General features: G+C 44.9%; 2 protein-coding genes across 8 annotated transcripts in view; both read right to left on the reverse strand.

Annotated features, from left to right (window-relative positions):
- Positions 1-22224, reverse strand: part of TIAM1 (TIAM Rac1 associated GEF 1) — a 222193-nt gene extending 199969 nt beyond the window's left edge. For 3 of the 4 annotated variants that reach the window (XM_009451179.5, XM_063803682.1, XM_016938459.4), the window contains exon 1: positions 22085-22224. The gene's annotated coding sequence lies outside the window, so the exon portion shown is untranslated. The remainder of the gene's footprint in view (positions 1-22084) is intronic. The other variant, XM_054675302.2, reaches the window with a different exon arrangement.
- Positions 22127-26774, reverse strand: part of LOC134809257 (collagen alpha-1(I) chain-like) — a 216527-nt gene continuing 211879 nt past the window's right edge. The window contains exon 3 of one of the 4 annotated variants that reach the window (XM_063803692.1): positions 22127-22264. In XM_063803692.1, coding sequence (XP_063659762.1) covers positions 22261-22264 — 4 coding nt within the window. In that variant the 3' untranslated portion in view covers positions 22127-22260. The remainder of the gene's footprint in view (positions 22265-26774) is intronic. The other 3 variants (XR_010154530.1, XM_063803691.1, XR_010154529.1) reach the window with 3 other exon arrangements.

Raw genomic sequence — 26774 nt, forward strand, 5'->3', positions numbered from 1 at the left:
GGTAACAAGAGTGAAACTCCATCTCAAAAAAACAAAAAACAAAAAACAAACAAACATAAAACACTGCTTGGCCGGGCACGGCGGCTCATGCCTGTAATCCCAGCACTTTGGGAGGCCGAAGTGGGTGGATGACCTGAGGTCAAGAGTTTGAGACTACCCTGGCCAACACAGTGAAACCCAGTCTCTACTATAAACCCGAAAATCAGCCGGGCATGGCAGCACGCACTTGTAGTCCCAGCTACTCGGGAAGCTGAGGCAGAAGAATCCCTAGAACCCAGGAGGCAGAGGGTGTAGTGAGCCGACATCACGCCACTACATTCCAACCTGGGCAACAGAGTGAGACTCTGCCTCAAAAAAAACCCCAAAAAACAAACAAGAAAAACCCCACCACTGCTTAACTCATCTGTGACTTTCCAATTTTAGGACAAAAGTACATGTGCCTACTTGATGAGACAACTATAGGTCTTATTCATATTCTCAGGCAGCCCCAACACAGCAGAGAAGTTCCTAGAAATCAAAACATAACTAATGACCCAGCTCAACAGGATTTCAAAATGAGGATATTTTTCTTTAGGTTACTGCACAATCACAGAATAACAGCAGCTTTGCAGAGTGAGTTAAACAGTAATTTGGGTACAGCTCCCAGGTCTTTGCAGAAAGAGGATCAAATTCTTTTTTATTTTTTGAGACAGTCTCAGTCTGTCACCCAGGTGGGAGTGCGGTGGCACCATCTCAGCTCACTGCAACTTCTGCCTCCCAGGCTCAAGTGATTCTCCCACCCAAGGTTCCTGAGTAGCTGGGACCACAGGCACACGCCACCACACCCGGCTATGTTTTGTATTTTTCATAGAGACAGGAGAAAGGGTTTCACCATGCTGGCCACGCTGGTTTCGAACTCCTGAGCTCAAGTGATCTGCCTGCCTCAGCCTCCCAAAGTGCTGGGATTACAGGCATGAGCCACCATGCCCAGCCACAGGATAAAATTCTGTCATTCAAAGTGAATTTCCAAAATAACAAATATCAAGGGTGAGTGTCCCAAGACATTCCCACAGCCTAATAAAATCCAGGATGAATTATCAACAATCTGATAGTTAGTCAAGAGACTCTACTCTGTATATAGAGCATCCAAGAACCCAAAATCTACTGGTTCCTACTTAGATTTTCTATTTACGAATCTGATTAGCAAAATCTGTCAATTTTATCATGGTAAAGCCAACAAAATTTACTACTTTGGAAATAGTCCTTTTTGGCTTTGAGTCTGGGAGGGGAAAAAATGGAAAGAGTTCTGCACATAAATCTTCCTGATGTTATTTTGTCTTTATCTTGATAATGTTACTAGAAAGATAAAATCTGATTCAGCCTGGTTTCTCATTCAGGATACTTCCTCCGTAACACAACATTACAAGATGCCCTTCGAGTTGGTGGTTTTTGTTTTTGTTGTTTTATACAAAGACAGGGTCTCGCTCTGTCACTCAGGCTGGAGTGCAGTAGCGCAATCACAGCTCACTGCAACCTCGAACTCCTACGCTCCTGAGACCCTCCTGCTCCAGCCTCCCGGCTGGCTACAATTACAGGCCTATATCACCACGCCCAGCTAAACCTCTGAGTTTTGAATCAAATTTTTTTGTGTCTCCAGCGCATCACAATTGGGCCTCAGTTTCTACTCATTTGGCTTCCCATCATGAAGTACAGCATAAAGGTTGCCAAGCCTCTTGTTTCTGGAGCTTTACTTTCTGCTGTGCAACAGGCTAAACGCCCAGACAGTAACTAACCAGCCTTGAGAAGGGTGAACTGATAAAAAAAAAAAATACATGTTCCAAAGCTGCTCAACTGGTGTACAAGTGCATAGTTGAGTCCCCGTTTTCAATTCTTTTGGGCATATACGTGGAAGTGGAATTGCAGGGTCACATAGTAATTCTGTTTAACATTTGGAGGAAGCAGTAAATTCTTTTTCACAGTAGCTGTGCTATTTTATGTTCCCACCAACAATGCACAAGGGTTCCAATTTCTCCACATTCCTTCCAATACTTTATTATTTTCCATTAAAAAAAATTACTATAACCTGGCTGGGCACGGTGGCTCATACCTGTAATCCCAGCACTTTGGGAGGCCAAGACGGGTGGATCATGAGGTCAGGAGATCGAGACCATCCTGGCTAACACAGTGAAACCCCGTCTGTACTAAAAATACAAAAAAAATTAGCCGGGCATGGTGGTGGGCACCTGTGGTCCCAGCTACTCGGGAAGCTGAGGCAGGAGAATGGCATGAACCCGGGAGGCGGAGGTTGCAGTGAGCCGAGATCGCACCACTGCACTCCAGCCTGGGTGACAGAGTGAGACTCTATCTCAAAAAAAAAAAAAAAAAAAAAATTACTATAACCTTTCTAGTGAGCATAAGGTGGTACCTCACCATGGTTTTGATTTGCAGTCCCCTACAGATATTGAGCATCTTTTCATGTGCTGATTTGGCTATGTGTATATTTTCTTTGGAGAAGTGTCTATCCAAGTCCTATGCTTATTTTTTAAATTACATGTTTTGTTGTTGTTGCTGAGTTGTTTCATCACTGTTTATAGCAGCATTATTCACAATAGCCAAAAAACTGAAACAACCCAAATGCTCACTTACAGATGAATAAACAAAACATATGTATATATACACCTATGCTTACATGTATATAAACATATATATAAAAGATACATATATATATCATCAACCCAAAACAGGAATGAAATTCTGACACATACTACAACGTGAATGAACCTTAAAAACACGATGCTAAGTATGATGTATGATTCCACTTAGACGAGGTACCTGGAATAGGCAAATTCATAAACAGAAAGTAGAATGGAGGTTACCGGGGCAGGGAGGTGGAGGATGAGAAATGGGAGCTATTGCTTGCTGGGTACATTTTCTGTTTGGGATGATGAAAAAGTTCTAGAAATAGATCATGGTAATGGTTGTGCAATTGTTCACTTAAAAATGGCTACAGTGGTACATTTTATTATAGATATTTTATCAAACGCAAAAAATTCACTTTGTACTTCTAAATATCATTAGTCAAAAAAAATCCACAACATTACAAAAAATAATGGCTTTGGTCAATGATGGTTGAGTCTGAGGTCTCCAAGGCAGGAATGAGCCAGAAAATGGCATTGAGGATATGTGGTATCAGAAGCTTAGGACAACCCCAGCTGCACACTGACCAGTGAGCAATGGGAGGTGACTCCCTCTACCTCTCAGAGCCTCGCTAAATGTGGAATTGAAAAAAAGGAGAGTTGGGCTGGGCGCGGTGGCTCACGCCTGTAATCCCAGCACTTTGGGAGGCCGAAGCAGGCGGATCACTTGATGCCACAAGTTTGAGACCAGCCTGGCCAACATGGTGAAACCCGTCTCCACTAAAAATACAATAATTAGCCAGCATGGTGGCACACACCTGTAATCCCAGCTACTTGAGAGGCTGAGGCTGCAGAATTGCTTGAACCTGGGAGGTGGAGGCTGCAGTGAGCTGAGATCATACCATTGCACTCCAGCCTGGGTGACAGAGTGATTCTGTCTCAAAAAAAAAAAAAAGAGATCTGGGTACAGTGGTGTGCACCTGTTGTCCCAGCTACTTGGGAGGCTGAGGCAAGAGGATCACCTGAGTCCAGGAGTTTGAGGCTACAGTGAGCTATGATTGTGCCACCGCGCTCCAGCCTGGGCCACAGAAAAAAGGGGAGGGGGGGATGACCTGAGAGTTACAGGACAGATAGAGGAAATTCCCTATGTGCTTAGTGCAGGGACTGGCCAAAGAAGCCATTCAGCATCAGCAGGCCTGCACCTCCGCCTCAGACTCAGGCTCCTCCACATAATCTGAGGCCGGTCCCCATTGCCTTTCCCATGCTCTACTGTTTGTTTGTTTATTTGTTTTTGAGATGGAGTTTCGCTCTTGTTGCCCAGGCTGGAGTGCAATGGCGCGATCTTGGCTCACTGCAACCTCCGCCTCCTGGGCTCAAGCGATTCTCCTTCCTCAGCCTCCAGGGTAGATGGGATTATGGGCACGTGCCACCATACCCAGCTAATTTTGTGTTTTTGGTAGAGACGGGGTTTTGTCATGTTGGCCAGGCTGGTCTCAAACTCCTGACCTCAGGTGATCCACCTGCCTCGGCCTCCCTAACTGTTGGGATTACAGGCGTGAGCCACCACACCCAGCCTCTTCTGTGTTTTAAAAATAGTTCAGGACAGAATTTTAAAAGCAAGTAAAAATTGCTCCTTATAACATAAGAAGCCAAACTAATTGAAACTTTAACTCTCCTTGACAGCCTTCAAAAACCATCTCAGGCCAGGCACGGTGGCTCACATCTGTCATCCCAGCACTTTGGGAGGTGGACAGATCACCTGAGGTCAGGAGTTCAAGACCAGCCTGGCCAAAATGGTGAAACCCCATCTCTACTAAAAATACAAAAATTAGCCAGGTACGGTGGCGGGCACCTGTAATCCCAGCTACTCGGGAGGCTGAGGCACAAGAATCGCTTGAACTTGGGAGGCAGAAGTTGCAGTGAGCCAAGATCGTGCCACCTGCATGAGACTCCATATCAAAACAAACAAACAAACAAAAAAACAAAAAAACCAACTCAGCAGAGAAAGAAATAAAAATCTAGAAAGAAATCATCTAAATAGGAATAGTGAATACCTTTGATAGTTTTGATTGCCATCTTTTTGCTTAGCCATATATTCTAGTGTTCCTATAATGAATATGCATGATTATCTAAGAATATCATATGCAAAAAGGAAAGAAAATACTAGCTTGGAGTCCAGCTTCTCCCAAGTCTCCTTGCTCCTTCTTCTCCTCCTGGACCACAGTCTTCCCTCTCACTCTGTGTGTTACATCTGCCTCATAATGATGGGGAGGACAATTCTAGCTCGTATTCACAAAGGTGTACCTGTGGAGAGCACTCCTGTAAGTCATGACACACGTAAATTCATGTCCTACTCACGATACCTCTATGGGGGGGGTGCCATCATCTGCCATCTTATAGGGGAAGGAACTGAAGCTTGGAGAATGACAGCAACTTGCCCCCTGGGCACCCTGCTCGCCTGTGACAGCCCTGGCTTCAAACCCACACTGAATCCTGAAGCCAGTCTCTTGGCCTCAACAACCTGGCCCCTCCTGTGGGTGTTTCTACTTTTGCCACTGCCTGTCTCTGTGTCACGATGCATTGACTTTTCTGTCACCTCCGCCACACTGTGAAGCAGGGGCTGTGGCCCTACCCGAAACAGCTAACCCACAGTCTGTCCACTGAATTGAGTTATGGCTGAATATTAGGTCCCAAACGCAATGACATTTTAAACCTATCTACACATGCAATTGTATTTCTATTTCCACAAGGGGGTCAAGCAACCACCGGTCACTTCAGCAAGGCGGGGCCCACTTCATGGTTTTCGCACAGAACTCCCGCAGGTGAGACAAAGCGCCCCTCAGGGAACTCGGTTCCTTGGTGGAGTCCATGGTAGAACGCTGTAGGTGCACTTCAGGGCTCCACAGCCAAAGTAAAGAAAGATGAGAGGCCGGGCGCAGTGGCTCACGCCTGTAATCCCAGCACTTTGGGAGGCCGAGGCAGGTGGATCATGAGGTCAAGAGATCAAGACCATCCTGGCCAACATGGTGAAACCCTGTCTCTACTAAAAATACAAAAATTAGCAGGTCATGGTGGTGCCCGCCTGTAGTCCCAGCTACTCGGGAGGCTGAGGCAGGAGAATTGCTTGAACCCAGGAGGCGGAGCTTGCAGTGAGCCAAGATCACGCCACTGTACTCCAGCCTGGGCAACAGAGCGAGACTTTGATTCAAAAAAAAAAAAAAAAAGAAAGAAAGTGCATGAAGCCATAAAAAAAGTGGTGCTAAACCAGTCTGAAAAGACTACACATTGTAGGATTCCAAGTATATGACGTTCCAGAAAAAACAAAACTATTTAGAGACATCAGTGGTAGGCCAGGCGCAGTGGCTCATGCCTGTAATCCCAGCCACTTTGGGAGGCCAACGTGGGCGAATCACTTCAGCCCTGGAGTTCAAGACCAACCTGGGCAACAAGGTAAAACACCGTCTCTATAAAAAATTTAAAAATTAGGCTGGGTGTGATGGCTCACGCCTGTAACCCCAGCACTTTGGGAGGCCGAGGCGGGTGGATCACCTGAGGTCAGGAGTTTGAGACCAGCCTGGCCAACATGACAAAACCCCGTCTCTACTAAAAATAAAAAAATTAGCTGGGTATGGTGGTGCAGGCCTGTAATCCCAGCTACTTGGGAGGCTAAGGCAGGAGAATCGCTAGAGCCCGGGAGGCAGAGGTTGCAGTGAGCCGGGATCACGCCTCCAGTCTGGGTGACAGAGTGGGACTCTGTCTCAAAAAAGAAACAAACAAAAATTTAAAAATTAGCTGGGTGTGGTGGTGTGTGCTTGTAGTCCCAGCTACTCAGGTGGCTGAGGTGGGAGGATCACTGGAACCCAGGAGTTCAAGGCTACAGTGAGCTATGATCACACCACTTCATTCCAGCCTGGGCAATGGAAAGACCCTGTCTCAAAAAAAAAAAAAAAAAAAAAAAATCAGTGACTTCCTGGAATTAGCAAGAAAAGGGAAGAATTGGTGGAGCACAGAGGATTTTAGGGCAGTGAAACTATTCTGAATGATACTGTAATGGTGGGTACAGTAATGGCTGCTTGACCCCCTTAAAAACAGAACAATGACTGCGTGCGTGGATACGTTTAATTCATTGCGTTTGGGACCCAACATTCAACAATAACTCAATTCAGTGGACAGACTGTGGGTGGATACTGTCAAGGAGAATCACTTGAACCTGGGAGGCGGAGGTTGCAGTGAGCTTAGATGGTGCCACTGCACTCCAGCCTGGGCGACGGAGAGAAACTCTGTCTCAAAAAGAAAAAAAAAAAAAAAATTTCATTTGGTGCCTGCTTATGGGCAGAGGGATGCTGTCCATGATGGTGATAACAACAGTAATAGTAATTGACACTTGTAGAGGACCTACTATAAGTCAGACACTGAAGAAGTTTCTTAATTTTCTAACAATTCTTTCAGGAAAGTACTTGTCCCCATTTATAAATGAAGAATCCAAAGCACAGAGAACTTAGGCAACTTATCCAAGGCCACACAGCCTATAAGTGATGGAGCTAGTGATTTGTATTCCCACAGTGCTGCTCTCAGCCATCTTTTCTGCCTGCACCTTTCAGACAGCTGCCTCTAGCCTACCTCTGAATTCTAGGATTCCATCCACAGGGCCCCTAACATTGCCAAAAGCAAAGAGATTAACTGCCCAACTAGAATATGTGACATTCAGGCTGGAGACAAAGATTTTGGCTTGATTTGGTTTCCAAACAACAAAATCATCTCTTTAAATATTTCAAAAATATTTAAGAAATATTTTGGTGGCCGGGTGCGGTGGCTCACGCCTGTAATCCCAGCACTTTGGGAGGCTGAAGCGGGTGGATCACAAGGTCACGAGATCGAGACCAGCCTGACCAACATGGTGAAACCCCATCTCTACTAAAAATAGAAAAATTAGCTGGGCATGGTGGCACGCGCCTGTAATCCCAGCTACTCGGGAGGCTGAGGCAGGAGAATTGCTTGAACCTGGGAAGCGGAGGTTGCAGTGAGCCGAGATTGTGCCACTGCACTCCAGCCTGGTGACAGAGCGAGACTCCATCTCAAAAATAAAATAAAATAAAATAAAATAAATATTTTGGTAATGTTTCCCTGTACTGTACCCAAAGTACAGGGAAATGGTGAATACCTACTCCATACCAGCATCCCTCAGTAGGGCCACAAGGGTAAACAATGAGTACACCAACACTATAATAACCAAAGGAAAGAACAGAAGTATTTTTTTACAGGCCAGGCACGGTGGCTCACACCTGTAATCCCAGCACTTTGGGAGGCCGAGGCAGGCAGATCACTTGAGCCCAGGAGTTCGAGACCAGCCTGGACAACATGGCAAGACGCCATCTCTACAAAAAAAAAATACAAAAATTAGCCAGGAATGGTGGTGTGCAGCTGTAGTCCCACCTACTCGGGAGGCAGAGGTAGGAAGACCACTTGAGCCTAGGAGGTTGAGGTGCGGTAAGCTGTGATCAATCATGCCACTGCACTCTAGCCTGGGTGACAGAGGGAGGCCCTGTCTCAAAAAAAAAAAAAAAATTAGTTTTTACAGTTTCATACTACTAGAGAAGAATCATGGAAAGATACATTCTCATAGAGTATGTTTTTAGAATTTACTCAGAAGGGGCCAGGTGCAGTGGCTCATGCCTATAATCCCAGCACTTTGGGATGCCAAGGCAGGTGGATCACTTGAGGTCAGGAGTTCGAGACCAGCCTGGCCAACATGGCAAAACCCTGTCTTTACTAAAAATAAAAAAATTAGCCAGGTGTAGTGACGCTCACCTGTAATCCCAGCTACTCGGGAAGCTGAGGCATGAGAAGCACTTGAACCCGGGATGCAGAGGTTGCAGTGAGCCAAGATGGCACCACTGCACTCCAGCCTGGGCGACAGAACAAGACTCTGACTCAAAAAAAAAAAAAAAAAAAAGAATGTATTCAGAAGAAGGTTCATCTAAAATAACATAAATATTCATCATGTATCTGGGGAAATATAGATATGTTTCTACCTTTTAAGTCAAAAAGCTGGAAAGAAACCAGCCATCAGTGAGTTAAGAGGTGTCACACGGAGGGCGCATTGAAGAACCCACACTTTTCAATATTTTTCCCCTATACTGTTTACTTTCACATGCAACTGCAAATAAAAGCAGTAGATATACTACACACTGGCATTTTAATGGTAATACTACCATTTTAAACATTTAGAAATTGTTTAAAATGGAGCTAAAGACATTACATTTAAAATTGAAGAAGAGCATCCCTTTGCAAACCAACCGTGTTTCTCATGCCCTCCAGACCCTCCAGACCCTGCTGAGGCCTCTGCTTTTCCACTGTCAGGCAGAGTCCCCCTGTAGAAAAACTGCTGTGCATCTGAACACCCTGACCCCAGCAAGACCCCAACTCCCCTCCTGCAGGTGAGCCACTGAATTCCTCACCTATTAATGACATGTCCTGATTTTGTTTTGGTTTTGTTCTGTTCCATTTTTCTTATAGAACGCCCCATTCTCTAGGAATGGAGTTGAGCAGCTGCCACTCTGTCCTCTGATCAAAGTCATGGTCCTCTCTGTCTTTCTGTTGTCCCAGTTCACCTGAGAGACTTTCTGGGAAGAGACTCTTAGAGGGAAGGGGAGTACCATGCCATTCATGGAGAATTCCCAATGACCAGCTTGGAAGGCAGCTGAAATTTTCAAAGGAACTTCCTGCCTATCTGTATACCAAACTAAAAAGATAGAAAGAAAACCAAACAGCTTTACCAGTTAACAATACCATCCTTCAGTGCACACCATCAGACTCCAAATAATCCATATGAAGTGGTAAAAGCCCATGAACTGGAAAGAAAGAAGGCTTCTGCAATGACAACAACAAAAAGATAGGGCAAGTCCCTAGTATCTCAGGGTATTCCCCACGCCCTGCAGATGTGCGTGATCACACACTTCCCACCAGGTAATACTCGGGAAGTATTTAAGATGCTAGATGAAAGGCATTTGTTACCCAGGGGCAATCCCTCTAAGTTTCTTGCAGTGGTGATTAAAGCGATTGCCCTCCATCCCTTCCCTACCTTCCAGTGATGTGAGGTTTAATTAATGTGCACTTGGGGTTTTAAGATCCCTAGATGAAAAGAGGACCAGATGTGAAAGTTATTATTATTTTGTTCAAAGTAGACGGGTATACTAACATCTGTGGGCAAGTTTACCACACGCCACTTAAAACAGGCTAACAGGGTCATATGCCAAAACGTTCAGGTTTGCATTTTTGAAAAGCTCAGAGATCTGACAGATGCGTTCTGGCCGTGATTTAACATGCGGCTCCAGTGAGAAGGAAGCAGATATGACAAATGGTTCACTTATTCCAGAACTAAAACCCCAGAGGAGCAGCCTGAACCAAAAAGGGAAGTGATCAATGGAAAAGACGGTCAAATCTGCTCACGGGCAAGGCAAGGGGGCAACACAGAGCATGTGCAGGGAGGAGGAGCTTTCTGTTTGGAAGGTAAATGAAACATTGGGCTGCAGAGAACCTGAAATTATCTTCAAGCATTTTTTAGCCACGCTTGAACTCATTCTAGAATTCATCAGCTAAGTACCCTTATAGGATAAAAAGTCCCTTTCTTCATCTTCTATAAAGAAAGAGATCTGTGGGCTGGGCGCAGTGGCTCACGCCTGTAATCTCAACACTTTGGGAGGCTGAGGTGGGCAGATCATTTGAGGTCAGGAGTTCGAGACCAATCTGGCCAACATAGCAAAACCCATCTCTACTAAAAATAGAAAAAAATTAGCCTGGTGTGGTGATGCACACCTGTGATCCCAGCTACTTGGGAGGCTGAGGCATGAGAATCACTTGAACCCAGGAGAGGCAGAAGTTGCAGTGAGCTGAGATGTGCCACTGCACTCCAGCCTGGGCAACAGAGTGAAACGCCGCCATCTCAAAAAAAAAGGAAAGAAAAGAAAACAGAAAAGAAGAAAAAAGATTTGTGCCTAGAGAAGTTGCAAAAATAAAGACCACCCCACCACCACCCTGCACCAGTGGGATCCAGACTGTGTGAGCAATAAGAAAGTCTAATCGATGCCCAAACACGGGCTTACTGAGAACCATGGTCCACATGAAATGGTGCGTAGTCTCCTCCCAACGCAGCTGTCAGGGAGAACCTATGGACCTAAACCAGATCGTGTCTCCCTAGTCCTACCCACAACCCTCAAAGGCTTCCCATCTCACCAGCAGTCCCGCAGACCCTGCCCTGATGACCCTCCTCTGTCTTCATCTCCTTGGCTCTCCCACTTTGCTCTTTCCACCCAAGCTTCCAACATGCCCAGCCCAGCCCTCTGCCCTCTGCCTCGATGCTCCCTCTGTCAGCACAGGGCTCGCTTCCTCAACCCCTTGCCATCTTGGCTCCAATGTCACCCATGCAGTGGGGCCTTCCTAACTCCCCTATGTTCAAAAGCTCAAACACCCAACACTTCCTTGCTTCAAGGGCCTCCACTGTAACAATCACCTTCCCACAAGGTACATGTTGTAACTACAGTCGCCATTCCCTATCCACGGGTTCAGTATCCATGGCTTCCATATCCGTGGACTCAACCAACTGTAGATCAAAAATATTCAAAATAAATCAAGAAATGATTGTGCCTGTACTTAACACGTACATATTTTATTTTATTTTTTGAGACAAGGTGTCACTCTGTCGCCCAGGCTGGAAAGCAGCAGCACAATCACGGCTCACTGCAGCCTCAGCTTCCTAGGCTCACATGATCCTCCCACCTCAGTCTCCTGAGTAGCTGGGAACACAGGCACACGGCACCACGACTGGCTTATTATTATTATTTTTTTTTTATTTTGTTCTAGGTTCTGGGATACATGTGCAGAACGTGCAGGTTGGTTACACAGGTATACATGTGCCATGGTGGTTTGCTGCACTGATCCACCCGTCATCTAGGTTTTAAGCCCCGCATGCATTAGGTATTTGTCCTAATGCTCTCCCTCCCCTTGACCCCCACCCCCTGACAGGCCCAGGTGTGTGATGCTCCCCTCCCTGTGTCCATGTGTTCTCATTGATCAGCTCCCACTTATGAGTGAGAACCTGTGGTGAATTTTTCTATTTTTTGTAGAGATGGGATCTCGCTATGTTGCTCAGACTGGTCTCGAACTCCCAGGCTCAAGTGATATTCCTGCCTTGGCCTCCCAAAGTGCTGGAATTACAGGTGTGAGCTGCCATGCCCAGCCCAGACATTTTTTCTTGTCATCATTCCCTAAACAATACAGTATAACAACTATTACCTAGCATTTATTTTGTTTTAGGTATCCGGAGATGATTTTAAATGTGTGGAAGGATGTGCCTAAATTATATGCAAATGCTATGCCATTTTCCAAAAGAGATTAAGCATCTATGGATTTTGGTGTCCTCAGGGCAGGGAGGGGATGTCCTGGAACCAACCCCCCACAGATACGCAGGGACAACATCTCTTGATATTGTCTGTATCCAGAATGTCAGTTCCCTGAGGGTAAGGATGCTTCCCAGCCTTCTGCCCTATTGTCTCCTTACTACCTGCAACTGAGCACGTGAACGCAGTGAACACACAGATGCTGACTTCAAAAGTCAAAGACAACCCGCAAGAAGAAACGGTGAGGTCGGCTCCCAGAAAAATCCTCGTAACTGCTCACTTTCGTGCTAAGGTGCCTGTGCACACAGTCCTGACGACTCTTTGTGGGAAGGGTGATAAGACTGAGGCAGGATTTGACCATTTCTGGCCCCCAGGTCACAGTACATTCAAATACGACCAAATCCCTGCTGTCCGTAACCACCCTTGATGCAGGAAAGTGTGGCTAACACGGCATCTACCATATGAATCAGCTCACCAGAAAATGCATCCTTAGTGTCCACAGCGCAACACATGGCCAGAAGGAAGAAAACAGGAACGTGAAGTCAGTGCTTTCACAGCTATGAAGCCGCCAGGGAAAATCCCATTCTTAGAGTATCAGAGCCTCCTGCTTGATGAGGGATTCTCCCCTGCTGCCCAGTGACTGCTGCCCAAGCCGACAGGCTGCAAAGAACTTCAAGAAGTACTATAGGTCAAAAGACACTTTACTAGGTGTCATGAGTAGAATGCAGTGCTGTGTCTCCTCAATTTGGTTTGAATGTTGTTGCTGTTTCATACCATTTTATAGAGCAGTTTAAGGTTCACAGCAAAATTACGCAGAAAGCACAGAGATTTCCCGTATACCTCCTGCCCCACAGGCACAGCCTCCCGACTACCAAGATCTTTCAAGAGAATGGTCTGTTTGTTGCAATCAATAAACATATATTGACACATCATTATTACCCAAAGTCCATAGTTTACATTAGGGTTCAGTCTTGGAGCTGTAGATTCCATGGCTTTGGATGAATGTATAATGACATGTATCTACCATCACAGTCTCATACAGAGTAGTTTCACCACCCTGGGAGCACCAGTCCTGTGTGCCCTGCCTGTTCATCCCTCTCTCCTCCCTAGCCCCTGGCAACCACCTTGATGGTTCTTCCATGTTCTTTCATGACTAGCTCATTTCTTTTCAGTGCTGAATAATATTCCATTATCTGGATGTACCACAGTTTATACATTCACTTACTGAAGGGCATCTTGGTCGTTTCCAAGTTTCCAATAAACCTGCCATAAACATCCGTGTGCAGAGTTGTTTTTGGTTTTTTGCATGGTTCTTTGTATTTTTTGTTTGTTTTTGTTTTTCTTTTTTGGGGGACAGAGTTTCCCTCTGTTGCCCAGGCTGGAGTACAGTGGTGCAATCTCAGCTCACTGCAACCTCCTCATCCCAGGCTCAAGTGATTCTCATGCCTCAGCCTCCCAAGTAGCTGGGATTACAGGCGTGCGCCACCATGCCTGGCTAATTTTTGTATTTTTGTGGAGATGGGGTTTCACCATGTTGGCCAGGCTGGTCTCGAACTCCTGACCTCAAGTGATCTACCTGCCTCAGCCTCCCAAGGTTCTCTGTATGTTTTTAATAGCAGTTTGGTGCGGGGAGACACACCGAAAGAGAAATGAAAAGAATGACCTTAGTGAGTTAGAGACAAAATAGACTTCATACTCTCCAAGAAAGTCCCTCTTTCTAAGAACACTTTTGAGAAGTTAAATTTGGCAAAGAATTCTAGTGTTAGTTTTATATACACATGCATCCATTTCTAATACTATGATTTTTTTTCAAGCACTTCAGATGGATTTATAAACTCGGAAAGGTAAAATGTGATTCGAACATTTTCTTTTGTCCCTATTAAATAAACATGTCTGTGAAACTTCGCTGTAGATTCCATTATACTTAGGCTGTGTTTTCCCAACTGGTAATACCAGCCCACGTGTTCTCTGAGGGATCCACTGTTGTGACATACAGAGCCAGTGCTAAAAAAACAAAAATGCTGGGTTGAATGCATTTCAAAGATTCAACCAAGTAGTCAACGAAGATGATGACAAACTTTAAAACAAAGATGCCTACAAATTTCTGGACACAGGAGTAGAAATGAATTATGAAAGTAAGCATCCATCCCACCAATTATGTCTCAAAATCCATATATAATTATTAAACTGAAGTTGCAAAACTGTAGGCATCTCAAGGCAGATAGGTTCATCCCTTGGAAAAGGGGAGCTCACCACATCAAACACAGCCTGCAGGCCCATAGGCCCAACCAGCCACAATGACTCCCAGGGGAAGAATGAGGAAGGAGGATGTCCCAGAACCCAAACGTGTCTTAAATGTTATTCCAAAAGAAACTACTTCTCAACTATCTCTAAAATCCAAATGCATTCCTGGTAGGACAGAGCCTGCCCTACCACACTCCTGAGGACTGGGAATCTCCGGCTATGCCACACCAGCTTGAAACATCCAACCAAAAGGCATTTGACCAGGCCTTCCATTGGACAGCACTACTTTCCTACTGAGGGCTGACATTCTGCAGATAAATTTCCCAAATCCTGTATTTACCACTCTACGTATTCCTGGGCACTCACACCCACTGCCATTTGTGAGTCAAAAAGAGGGCTGGCAAGGAAGCCTGGTGGATACACAGACAGACGTCACAGAATGAGGGTCCCACGTGCAGGATTTCAGTCTGATTTCAAACGATGGAAATAAGAGGCAGGCAACTCACATTTCAATACCAACTTCATGTGCTCTTGAGAAAAGGGAAATATTGAACATCCAGATCTGCTTTTTGCTTTCTTTTAACTACAAGGTCCCAGCGAAAACATAATCCGTGTCTAACATATCCAATTACTGAGAAAAAGCACGTCCATGCTCCTGTGTTCTCTTCACCCGGCTAGTAACAAAATGGTATATTTTCCCATTTTGTTTAATTTTTCTGCTCTCAAAATTACTTCCAGATCCTATTTTTTCTTTAGTTTCATCCTACATGAAACCCCCTACTCCTGGAGTAAAAAGGAAAGAAAGAAAAGGAAACAACCAGAAGTTAACACGGTATTTTAAAATACAACACCAAAAATATAAAATCCAGCCACGGCATCTGAGACTGAAAGAAACAAATAAATAATGTGTAAATAAATAATGCAGCACTATCAAGCTAAAAGTTGAGTCTTGGTACATAATATCCATATTACAGGCTTTGCCAACTATACAGAGAGAAATTTCTATACACTCAAGGAACCTAAGGATGCAACTCACAGCCCTGAGCAACAGGCTCAACTAAGGTTGAAGAGTCAGGAAGAGCCCAGGATAAGAACTTTGGTCTCCTGACCTCTTTCTAGCCCAGTGCTCACCCTCTCATATTTCATATTAATGAAATACTAACTAGCAAATAATGATAATCATTTTGTTTAAACATACATGACTGAGCTTACCAGAAATACCCTCACTCACCTCACTCAAAAAAACTTTTTTTTTTCACCAAAAGAGAAAAATCACTGTGCCCTGAGCAGGAACCATTTCTAGCAGTATCAACACTGCCACTGGAACCACCCAGAGAAAATGCTCAAACCACCACCAGGGAACTCGTGATAAAACACCCACACTCACATTCACACTATGTACGTGATCATTAAAATCACCCTCCAATGATCTACAAAAAAAAAAGTCTGTTGGTTAGAGCTCTTCATGACTAAATGGCTCATCAGACATCTGCGCAAACTAGATTCCTCTAAATATTGAGAAAGGTGAAGCAGAAACACTAAGAGTCCACATTGGTTTTCTGTCCCAACTCTTAAAAAGAACTAAATAAACCAGGCATGGTGATGAATGACTGCAGTCCCAGCCACTCAGGAGGCTGAGGCAGGAGGATTGCTTGAGGTCAGGATTTCAAGGCCAGCCTGGGCAACATGGCAAGACCCCATCTCTCAAAAGCAATTTTTATTTTAAATAAATAAATGAATTAAAGATTGTAGATGCACTGTTCACTGCTTGAGCTACCAACACAGGGAAATCAGACCACAGAGGCTGGGGTTTCTCAGCTGCCCCGAGGGCTGAGGATCTGGGTAGGTTCTCCAACTCCGTTTTTTTCAGCAGTAAAACTGGAATGATAACAGCTCAATGGATTACTTTGAAGATTAAATGTCCTGACTCTTCAAATTTATCAAACTTCTAGTTTATACCTCTCATTTGAACCCTTCTAAACTTCTAGTTTATACCTCTCATTTGAACCCTTCTATGAACTCTCTTTTTGTTTTTTCTTTTGAGACAGGGTCTGGCTCTGTCTCCCAGGCCGGAGTGCAGTGGCACAAACATGGCTCACTGCAGCCTCAACCTTCTGGGCTCAAGCAATCCTCCTGCCTCAGCTTCCTGCGTAGCTGGGACCACAGGCATGCACCACCACACCCTGGCTAAGTTTTTTATTTTCTTGTAGAGATGAGGCCTCACTTTATTGCCCAGGCTGGTCTCGAATCTCTAGGCTCAAGTGATCTTCCCACTTCAGCCTCCCAAAGTGCTGGGACTATGGGCATGGGCCATCATGCCTGGCCTGAACACTTATGAATTCTTGATGGTATATCTTTTCTTCCCTTCTACACTGTAAGCTACGCTGTACCCCAAAGATGATATTCTACACTGTATCCCAAAGATGATATTCATAGCTACCCAACAAATGATTTGTTGAAAGAATGAATAAATGAGCTAACCATACCACCCTCCCCCCAAAAAAATTAATATGAAGCATAGTAACTAGATGTCACTCTCCTAACCTGAATACATTACCTTACCTTGGCTTGTTGAGACTTCTGCAAATACATTAGAAAGATAAATAGCAACAGTTACTACGTAGAGGTGAGAATCGGAAACGCTTCCAATCAAGGCTTATGGCTATAGGCTTTTCCACTTCGATTCAACCCCACGCTTGGTTTGCATGCAGGCAATTGCAACAGCCCCTAGTGTTCCATTCTAAAGCTGAAACCACGAAAAATCCATTTTATTTTCACTTAATGTCAACTCTTGTGCTTTCTTTGAAGAGGGATTCTGCTGCCTCCAGCCCTCCCCACCTGGGTGCTGTTTCTTTATTATCCCCACCCCCCTGCCTTTTCTTTTTTTTTTGACTTGGGATCTCACTCTGTTGCCCAGGCTTGAGTGCAATGGCGTGGTTCTGACTCACTGCAGGCTCAAAGTCCTTGGCTCAAGGGATTCTCCCCCTGCTCAGCCTCCGGAATCGATGGGATTTTATGCAGGAAACACTGCACTCGGCTGTTCTTCATCAATGCTTCAGTCCTCATTACACATATTGATGCTGTTTGATCAGCAAAAAAATCCCACTGATAAGGGCACCTAACTGCGCTATCTTGACTCTCCGGGGATTTCAGATACCCTCACCTGCACCTCCAGTAAAGCTAACCCAGGCCTCTGGAAAGAATTTTTTTCTAGCTCTGAAAGTAGTTATCTGCAGCCCATCCCTCCCTTCACAGCCCCCACATGGTCCATTCCCAACCCCATAAGCAAACTGAACTCTGCTGAGCATCAATTCGGAGCAGAGAGAAAAGGCTGTGTGCTTTGAGCAGACTGGCTCCTTCCCAAGCTAAACACACTTATGTGCATCTGACTCCATTACCGCCCCAGCCTGCACACGTACCAGGGCGCCCAGCCTTTCCGGAGGTGAGCTTATGTTTACCCACTGCCATGGGAGTATTTCCCAGTCAGCCTCTCCTCCCCGCAGTGGAGACTGGCTGCAACCACCCGACCCCCAACCCAGGCAACCAAATGTGACATTCAAGGAGTTCCCGGAGTGGCCATCTGTCCCTGCCACGCCAATGTTTACGCGACATGGGCAGGAGAAGGACAGGCCAGGGAAGCCTCCAGGGTATCTCGCATCAGACCCAAGGAATCCACATCCCAGGCCGTTTGTGCCACAAAACAAGACAGTGAAAGAAGAGTCCTCCGTCTAACCGGAGAGGTTCCCGGTTCCTAAAGAGAAGCATCCATCTCTTTAACTTTCCTGAGGGTGTTCAAAGAACCAGCCTGATACGTTTCACCTGTGGACGAACATCTAAAAATAAAATGAGATCCCTAATTTTGCAGTTTTTAAAATATTACCTCACCCTCCCCACCCTCCACAAAGTGAAACCTACACATGGTATTTCAGACAATAATGACTTCAACAAGTTCATGAACGGTGAAATGCTAGGAGGAATTGGCTAACGTAGAAAAGATTTAGATCAGAAATAAACTCAAGCCAGGTGCGGTGGCTCATGCTTGTAATCCCAGCACTTTGGGAGGCCAAGGCGGGTGGATCACCTGAGGTCAGGCGTTCAAGACCATCCTGGCCAACATGGTGAAACCCTGTCTCTATTAAAAATACAAAAATTAGCTGGGCATGGTGGTGCACACCTGTAATCCCAGCTACTTGGGAGGCTGAGGTGGGAGAATTGCTTGAACCTGGGAGGCGGAGGTTGCAGTGAGCTGAGATCACACCACTGCACTCCAGCCTGGGTGACAGAGCGAGACTCTGTCTCAAAAAAAAAAAAAAAAAGAAAGAAACTCAAGAGTCTCCAAATTCTAGAGTTAATATGACCATTAGACATGCTCATCTAAATGTCTCTGTTTATATTCACAACCGGAGCTCAAGATGTGTGGGAACAGTCACGAGTTTAGAAATCAGATAACACACACTTCAACTCTAGGGTCACTGCCACAATAGAGTGATTTTAGTCAAGCTACCTAGGTTCCACCAAGTAGACGTGGAGATGAGAATACGCACAGGCCCAGAGGGGCTGTGAGGTGCAATCATGTATTCTGTTAGAGATCACAAAGCAGAAGAATGCCAGGCACACAGTAGGTGCTCAATGTTTGCATCTTCCTTTCCAGCCCTAGCCCTCCTTCCATAGCCTTACAATGTCGGGGGCGCACCCAGGAGGCAGAAGATGTCCAAGACAGCATAAGTGAAGACAGACGCCACTGGGGAGCGTTCGGCCGGCCATCAGCTAAGACTCAGCGCACTGACTCTGCTGGGACATATTTCTGTTATCTTTCGAATGGGGACAAAAGATGCTTGACATGTTTCACCTACCATTTGCATGAAATCTGTTGAACTACATCCGAAGTACTGGGGGAGAATCCACATTATTCATCACATAAATGTGCTTAAACTCCCTCCGGGGGGAAGATGGGCTAGCCACTGTGCCTGAAGCCAAGAGATGACACATCCATTCTATGACTCAACTTGAGCAGCTGCAGTGTGAAAATACACACACAGGCTCACACAGAAATGGGCTAACAATTTTTAGAATTGCCCCTTGCTTTTTTTTTTTTTTTTTTTTTTTTAGTTTTGCTCTTTAACCTCATTACTTTCCTTTGCTCACAGAACCTGGAAGCAACGTTGACATTTCTTTGGACAGCTCTGACCGGGTTTTAATCCCAAAAAGAATCCCTCAACACTGTGGCACATGAGGCACAGGGCACAGTCACAGCTCTCAGGGACTCATGATCCTACTTCGGGGAGAGCTCGGAAGGGTAACATCATCTGAGAAGGAACACTGGTTCCGAGGGGCAAAAATCACAGTGGCTGGGGCAGTCCAGAAAGACAGCCGGGAGGAGGTGGACTTGAACTGACCCTGAAGGAGAGGTAAAATCTGAATCGGCAGAGAGCAGGCAGGAGGCCAATGGGGGTAACCAACAAGGACAGGTGCCCTGAGACAGGACTCAGGAAAGCTGACTCTGGCGGGCTGTGTGGCCACTCGTTCAGCTAACATTTACTAGGCATGCCATGGCAGTCACTATAGCCATGATGGGGCAAGTATAAAGAGAATCCAAGCAACCCACCCTGGAGGAACACACAATAGCACGGTGATCAAGAGACTAGACTCCATAGGCCAGGCTGCCTGGTTCAAATCCTGGTACCTCACTTTCCAATGCTATTGCTTTGAATAGGTTACTTAGGCCAGAGGTGAGAAGTCATGTATACATTTTTGATTAGGAAGTGTTTTCAGAGAAAACCAGAAAGTAGGTAGGGGAGATCTTGAAGGGAAGGAAGCCCTGGGGGCACTCTAGACCCAGGGCAGATAAGACCTCAGCCTTGGCCTGGAATATGTGCACCCTTCTCAGGGTTAGCCCTTGCTAGGGATGCCCTGGGGGTATAGAGACTACCAGGTAGTTGGCCAAAGGGAATCCAGCCCCTAAAGGCACCCTCCACCAAAGACAGCAGGAGCAAAAGCACTCAGGGAGAGGGAATTTACTAGACAGGTGAAGGGGACCCAAAGGGATAGGGGCTGAACATGGACAGCCGGTGCTCCAAAGGGTTAATAATTGTTGTTTTTATTATTATTGTTGTTATTATTATTATTATTATTATTTTGAGACAGAGTCTTCCTCTATTGCCCAGGCTGGAGTGCGGTAGTGTGATCTCAGTTCACTGCAACCTCCACCTCCTGGGTTCAAGCAATTCTCCCGCCTCAGCCTCCCGCGTAGCTGAGATTACAGGTATGTGCCACCAAACCAGGCTAATTTTTGTATTTTAGTAGAGACAGGGTTTCACCATGTTGGCCAGACTGGCTCGGACTCTTGACCTCAAGTAATCCGCCCACCTCGGCCTCCCTAACTGCTGGGATTACGGGTGTGAGCCACCACACCCGGCCTATTATTATTTATATGATTATTTTTACCCCTTGAAAAAGGCATGTAGCCTAATTATGATAATACAATGTGTCTGTATTATCACAGGGAAAGTGAGTGCTTTGGCTCCGCTCTCTGTTGGAGGGTGCCCTTAGGGACTGGATTCCCTTTAACCAACTACCTGGGAGTCCTGTACCCCCAGGGCATCCCTAGCAAGGGCTAACCCTGAGGAGGGTGCACATATTCCAGGTCAACCCGGAGGTTTTATCTGCTCCGTGTCCAGACAGCCCTTGAAAGAAAGGTTTCTCCAAGCCACTGTGTACATGCGGAGAAAGGAGTGGCTACGCTGCTGTGCGTCTGGATGCAGGCAGAGCAGAGCAGCAGGTAAGACTGGAGGAACAAGTCACAGCAAGATCTGCAAAGCAGGACCCGGAATGCAGGGTGGGAAACTCTAAAAGTTACAGGAATCATGCATTCCTCAGGAAGCACCTGTGATGCTTGCCCTCTCTCAAGTCCACAGTCTCCTATTGTGTTCAATTTCTGGACCAACCAACATAGGAGCCCAACCTGGTAAAGGTTAAATAATGCATCCCGATGTCACCTGCTAACAAGGTCGAAGTGCGTTTGTCCACGAGAGGAAGGCAAAGTTGAAAAGAACAAGAGCAACTTCACATAGCTAGAAAGCCCCTTTTGGTCTACGTCATTTTCCTCCTAGGAAGTAAACGGGGACTGCATGGGCTAACGTGACCGTTCCCACTTAGAAGGGAAACTGAAGTACCCACAGCCCTTTCTGCTGGAATTCCCTAGAAGGGGTCTGTGCCACATACAGGAAGTAGGGAGGGTGTCTTTGCACCATATTTCTTCTCTTGGAGTTAACTGCGAACGTTGCACGGCGACCGCTTGATCCATTCTGTGAAAGCCCCAAGCCTGTCATGCAATAAAGACGTCCAGTTTCACCGCAGCAGGGAGGCCGCATGAAATATTCCACTTGAACAAAACCCACCTAGCAGTTTACATCAATGCTTACCCTGTCGCATTGAAAGTGATGTGAACCCACACCCAAGAGCCCCCAAACCAGCACGTTGATACCAAGTTTCCCCAGCTGCATTCAAATCAATTCCTTCTTCCCCTTTCCTAGTATCATGGGGGCAGACAAAAGAGAAGTCAGAAAGACAGAGGATTACCCGCAGCCAACTCCACAATAAAATAACCATGGGAACCACCCAGGAAGAATGGGAAAGGTTCCCAGGAAACCCATTTCAAAGCCTCAGATTGCAAGTGGGGAGACTCAGCAACCCTTTAACCACCAAAACAATCGTCACGAACAATGAACTTTCTATTGTCCCAAAAAAGGTGGATTTGGGCAGGATCAAGATAATAAAGACTTTAAAAGCTTCAATCCTCATTCCCCAGCCTTTTGCAAACGCCACACTTACCCCATTGGAAACAGAAGAGGCTTTGTCAAGATCTCCAAATGGGCCATCTGCAGGGACTGCTCACATACTAGGTGAGAGACTAGGATTCAGAGCATTATGCCCATGGTACCAACCAGCCTCCTCTTCCTCCTCCTGGGCTTCAGGTCTAGAAAGGTGGGTCTCAATCCACAGTGATTCTACCTATAAGAGCAACATAAGAAAATAATGGGTTTTGTGCTTCGTTTTTACATACCTCTAGAGATTGCAAGATTATCCTCAGAAACATTTAACGTGATAACACAGGAAAAGTACCTTACATGTTGTAGACACTCAATACATTAGAGTATGGATATTTTGATAAGCAGTTCGTATTTTAATAAAGAAGCATTTACCAGGCTTAGTTATCTATAGCTTTGTAGAAAGCACCTTGACTGTAGAGATTCTTGCCCACCAAAATCTCATAGTTAATGGAAACACTGAAGCATGTGGCTGCAAGGTACTAGAGGAAGCTCTAGATTCAGTACAAGAGCTCACAAATCAATCCACCCTGAATCATTCAAGAAACAAAACTTTCCAAAAGTGATGATCTCTTCCCTAAAAGTGTTACCAATGAAAGCCATGCTAACACTTGTTTTCAAGCAACGGCATCAAAATAAACTGGAGAAGCGGGTGTTGCAAAATACTCATGAAAACAACGCCTCCTTGTTCTCCATTCTCATGAAAGCATTGGCTAGAACAAGATAGCACCACTGGGTCATAGTGGGCAGGCCAGACCAGGTGCAGCTAGTCAATCTGTCTTCATTGAAAATAACTCCACACTTGAAGCTGATTCACTACCCAAAATGTACACCAAGACTCACTCCTTGAGCAAAGCAGAACTTTAGCATAGCACCATAAAGCAAATGAAGCCTTTTCCCAGCTCACAATCCCTTTCCATCCCCAGTCCAGTCCCTTGCAATACTAGATGCATAAATAAATGCTAAGTAATTATGCCATTACATAGGACAAGGTCCTAATACCCTAGGACCTTGTCAACTGAGAGACCCTAAGAAGAACCAATGGCTCAGGGTTGGGCAAACTCAATAACGCTACATTCCCTTGTTGGGGAATATTAACCAGCCAAGCTCCTCTGTCCTATGCTCTTATTGTCCCTTTTTGGTTACAGCATCAACCATAATATCAAACAATCAACACTTCCCCCAAAAGTGCTTAGAAACTCCAAGGTCTGAAAAAGTACTCCAAGGTCTGCGGCATGAAACTGCTATGGCAGTCACCAGCATCGTCTATCTTCACGTTTAATTCTTTTCCTGTTTTAATTTAATTTTTAGAGATGGGGTCTCACTATGTTGCCCAGGACAGCCTCAAACTCCTGGGCTCAAGGAACCCTCCCGTCTCAGCCTCCTGAGTAGCTGGGACTACAGGCACACACCGCCATGACCAGCTTCCAAGTTAAATTCTTGAGTAACTAAATTTAACACACTTTGCCTTCATAGAAGCAACCCACTAACTTACATCTCAGTCGCTGCCAAGTTTCGGGCTTTGTACTCATTTCATTTTTACACTAAAGGCAGGCAAAAAAAAAAAAAAAAAAAAAGGAAAGAAAAAAATAACAGAGCAGAGCAGTGGGTAAGATCCTCAGGAGATAAGACAAACTGAGAGAAAAAAAAAAACCAACACTGGGAAAGTAAGATAAAAATTGGAGGGAAGAAATGGTAAGATAATCAACTAGGAAAACAAGATAAAAATACTGAAAATATGGAACTTGCCCATAATGAAGAGAGAACAAATGGGGGAAGTGGTTTTTGTTTTATTCTACGGCAGTAACTTCACCTTCCTTCACCTTCCATTGAGAGAAGTGGAAAGGTTGGAGGTAGGACAAGAAAGGGTAGGAGGCAGAAAATACTAATCGTTACACTGAAAACACTAAGTGTCACTATTAAATGCCTACTTTGTGCCAAACGAAGGATAGAAACCTTACATGAATATTCATAATGAAATCTCATTATACGCTGAATTCACAGTGCAATTTCACAATCAGTTTCCAGATCACATTTGGGGAAATACAAGTTCAGAGAGGTTAGGCAATTTTCCTGAGGCCACACAGTCAAAAGTGGCAGAGCAAGAATTCAAAGCCAGGTCTTTCTGACTCCAGCATCCTTTCTGATATACTCAGAAAGAATCTGTTCTGAGAAAACTTTAAAATGCTCAGACTCATGCATTAAATATGAACCAAAATGAAGTGTCTTCTCCAGTCATTACAGCAAATTTGTTCTGCTGTCGTACAAGGTAAATCTGTATTGTCAAGTGGGCTGAAAGTACCTACAATTCACTTTAAATTACCAGTAAGTCTTATGTAAATTCTAGTTACATTTTTCCAGAACAATATCACAGGGTGTGCCTCAATTAGTACACAAAACCCACCTTGGAACAATTTGGTCCACTGTGTGTGGTGTTCACAAACAGAAAGTATATTTTAATAAAACTGAAAAAACATAATCTATGTCAAACATACAAAGACAAATACATGGTGTCCTCCTACTTGCAGCTAACGAACTCAGTTGCTAATTTTCAAAGGCTGTTTAAGGCCTTTTTCGACAGAGTTCCACTGGGCAGAATTTTAAAAATGAATATAAACTCAAGAAAGGAGGTGGCCTTTGTTTGTGTTCCAATTAAGATACCATCAAAAATCGAAGTTGGTTCTTCCAAAAGACCAATAAAATTGATAATACATTAGCAAGACTGATGGGGAAAAGGTACAAATAACGCCATGAATGAAAAAGGAAACATATCTACAGATACTACAGTCTTTAAAAATATTATGAGGACAGCATGTTCAATATTATACCAAACAATTTTAAATTGTACATAAAATGGGAAAATTTCTGTAAAAATTAGGTATTAAAACAAACAATTTTAATGATCTAGTATCTATTAAACAAATTTACAATTTAAAAACAGTCAGATAAGGTGGCACATGCCTATAGTCCTAGCTATACAGGAGGTTGGGGCGGGAGGATCACTTGAGCCCAGGAGCTCCAGTCCAGCCTGGGCAACAGAGCAAGACTCCATCTCTAAAAAGAAGAAATAAGTGAATAAAATTTAAAAATATAACCAACCAGAGACAAACCAGCTTATTTACTGGGAGAGGTGGGGAGACAATATGAAAAGATAATGATACAGACATTGCCACTTTCTCTCACATCTACACGGTCATATACTAGCATTAACCCCAATTTCAAATGTCCTCATGATGGTATCTTCTAACAGTCACATGTGACAATATCTAAAAACCTTTGCTCTATGAACAATGCAGTTCCCCTTTTTGTAGCTAAGAATTATTGTTCCATAAAACTCCGTCTATTAGTCAGTTTCACCAGCATTATCATGAGATCCAATTTGGTTGTCTTTCCTGTTGAATGAGTTACTAAAGGTTCCTTGTGGGGTGGAGGGGCGTGAGGGAGTAGGTCACAGACCTCATGTCAGCATCAATTTCACATCTACCTGCTGCTGGGTCCTTTCTTGAGCTCAAAATGAGCTAGAACTCAGGGCTCTAGCCCTGGATCATGCAACCTGTTGTTCTTCCCTAAGCCATGTCTGATTTGGTTTAAAAGTAATTTCCTCTCCATCTGTATCTTTAACTTCAAGGAAGTGGGAGAGTCAGAGCAAGCTAAGCAAACTGCGGCCCCAGCAACCTGCCTCCCGACCCCCAAAGTTCAAGGGAAGGTATGCTGAGAGAGTCAGCCAATTCCGCTTTGATATAAGAAAAATGATAAAATCAGCTACTGACATTTTCCTGATTGTACCCACCCCAGACCCGGGAAAGAACATTTGGCTTGCTATAAATACAACAGGAGCCACACATTTTTCACCTTCATTTCTTCCCCTAAAAGTAAGATGATTCTGTAAACGTTCTCATGAAGGATTCGCTTACAAAAAAACAAAAACCAGCTCCAGCTGCTGGTGTACTATTAAGTTGTTGATCAGGTATGAAACAAGTGCAACAGTAACAGTTAACCCAATAGCCTCCCTCTGACCCCTACACACTGAGCAAAAGCTACACAGGCCAAATGGAAGCCCAGTGACCAGCTCCAGACTTGAAATAAAACCTAAAGCCTGTCTGTGAGAAGCCTCATTTGAGCTAAGTTTATCCTTTGCTGGGACATACTGCCACTTGCAATGATCCCAGCCCCCAGCGCCACCTTCCACCCAAACTTCCTCTCACAAAATTGACTTAGGCAATCGATCCAAAGATAAGCTAGCTTTCACAGAAAGACAGACATTTAAAAAAATGATCCAGATAAACAAATCACACCTCCACAGCCAGGAACCTAGAGTCGAACTAATTTAATCAGATGTAAAATTAATGAGAACCCCGAGACTTCCGATGTCCCACTCCAGAACTCCCATCCAGGTGCGGTCGGGAGCCACAGCTTCTGAATATTCCTTCGGAACTTTTTTCTCACTTGATTCCCAAGCCTGTCATGGGGTTCTTTTTCAATGGCACTGACCTGCAATTACCCAACGAGCAGCGGGACAGCCCCGGGCAGGACGCATCCTGGGTGGGTGACGTGATCCCGCAGTCTCCTCCCCGACCCCATATCCTATACAATGATCCTCGCTTACAGAAGTCAAGGGGGAAAGATGACGCTTTCAAAGCCCGAATCTCTTTACCCTGGAGCCAGAACCAACGTCGCCGGCGTCCCCTGCAGCT

Source organism: Pan troglodytes, chromosome 22, assembly GCF_028858775.2.
Source record: "Pan troglodytes isolate AG18354 chromosome 22, NHGRI_mPanTro3-v2.0_pri, whole genome shotgun sequence".
Taxonomy (NCBI): Eukaryota; Metazoa; Chordata; class Mammalia; order Primates; family Hominidae; genus Pan; species Pan troglodytes.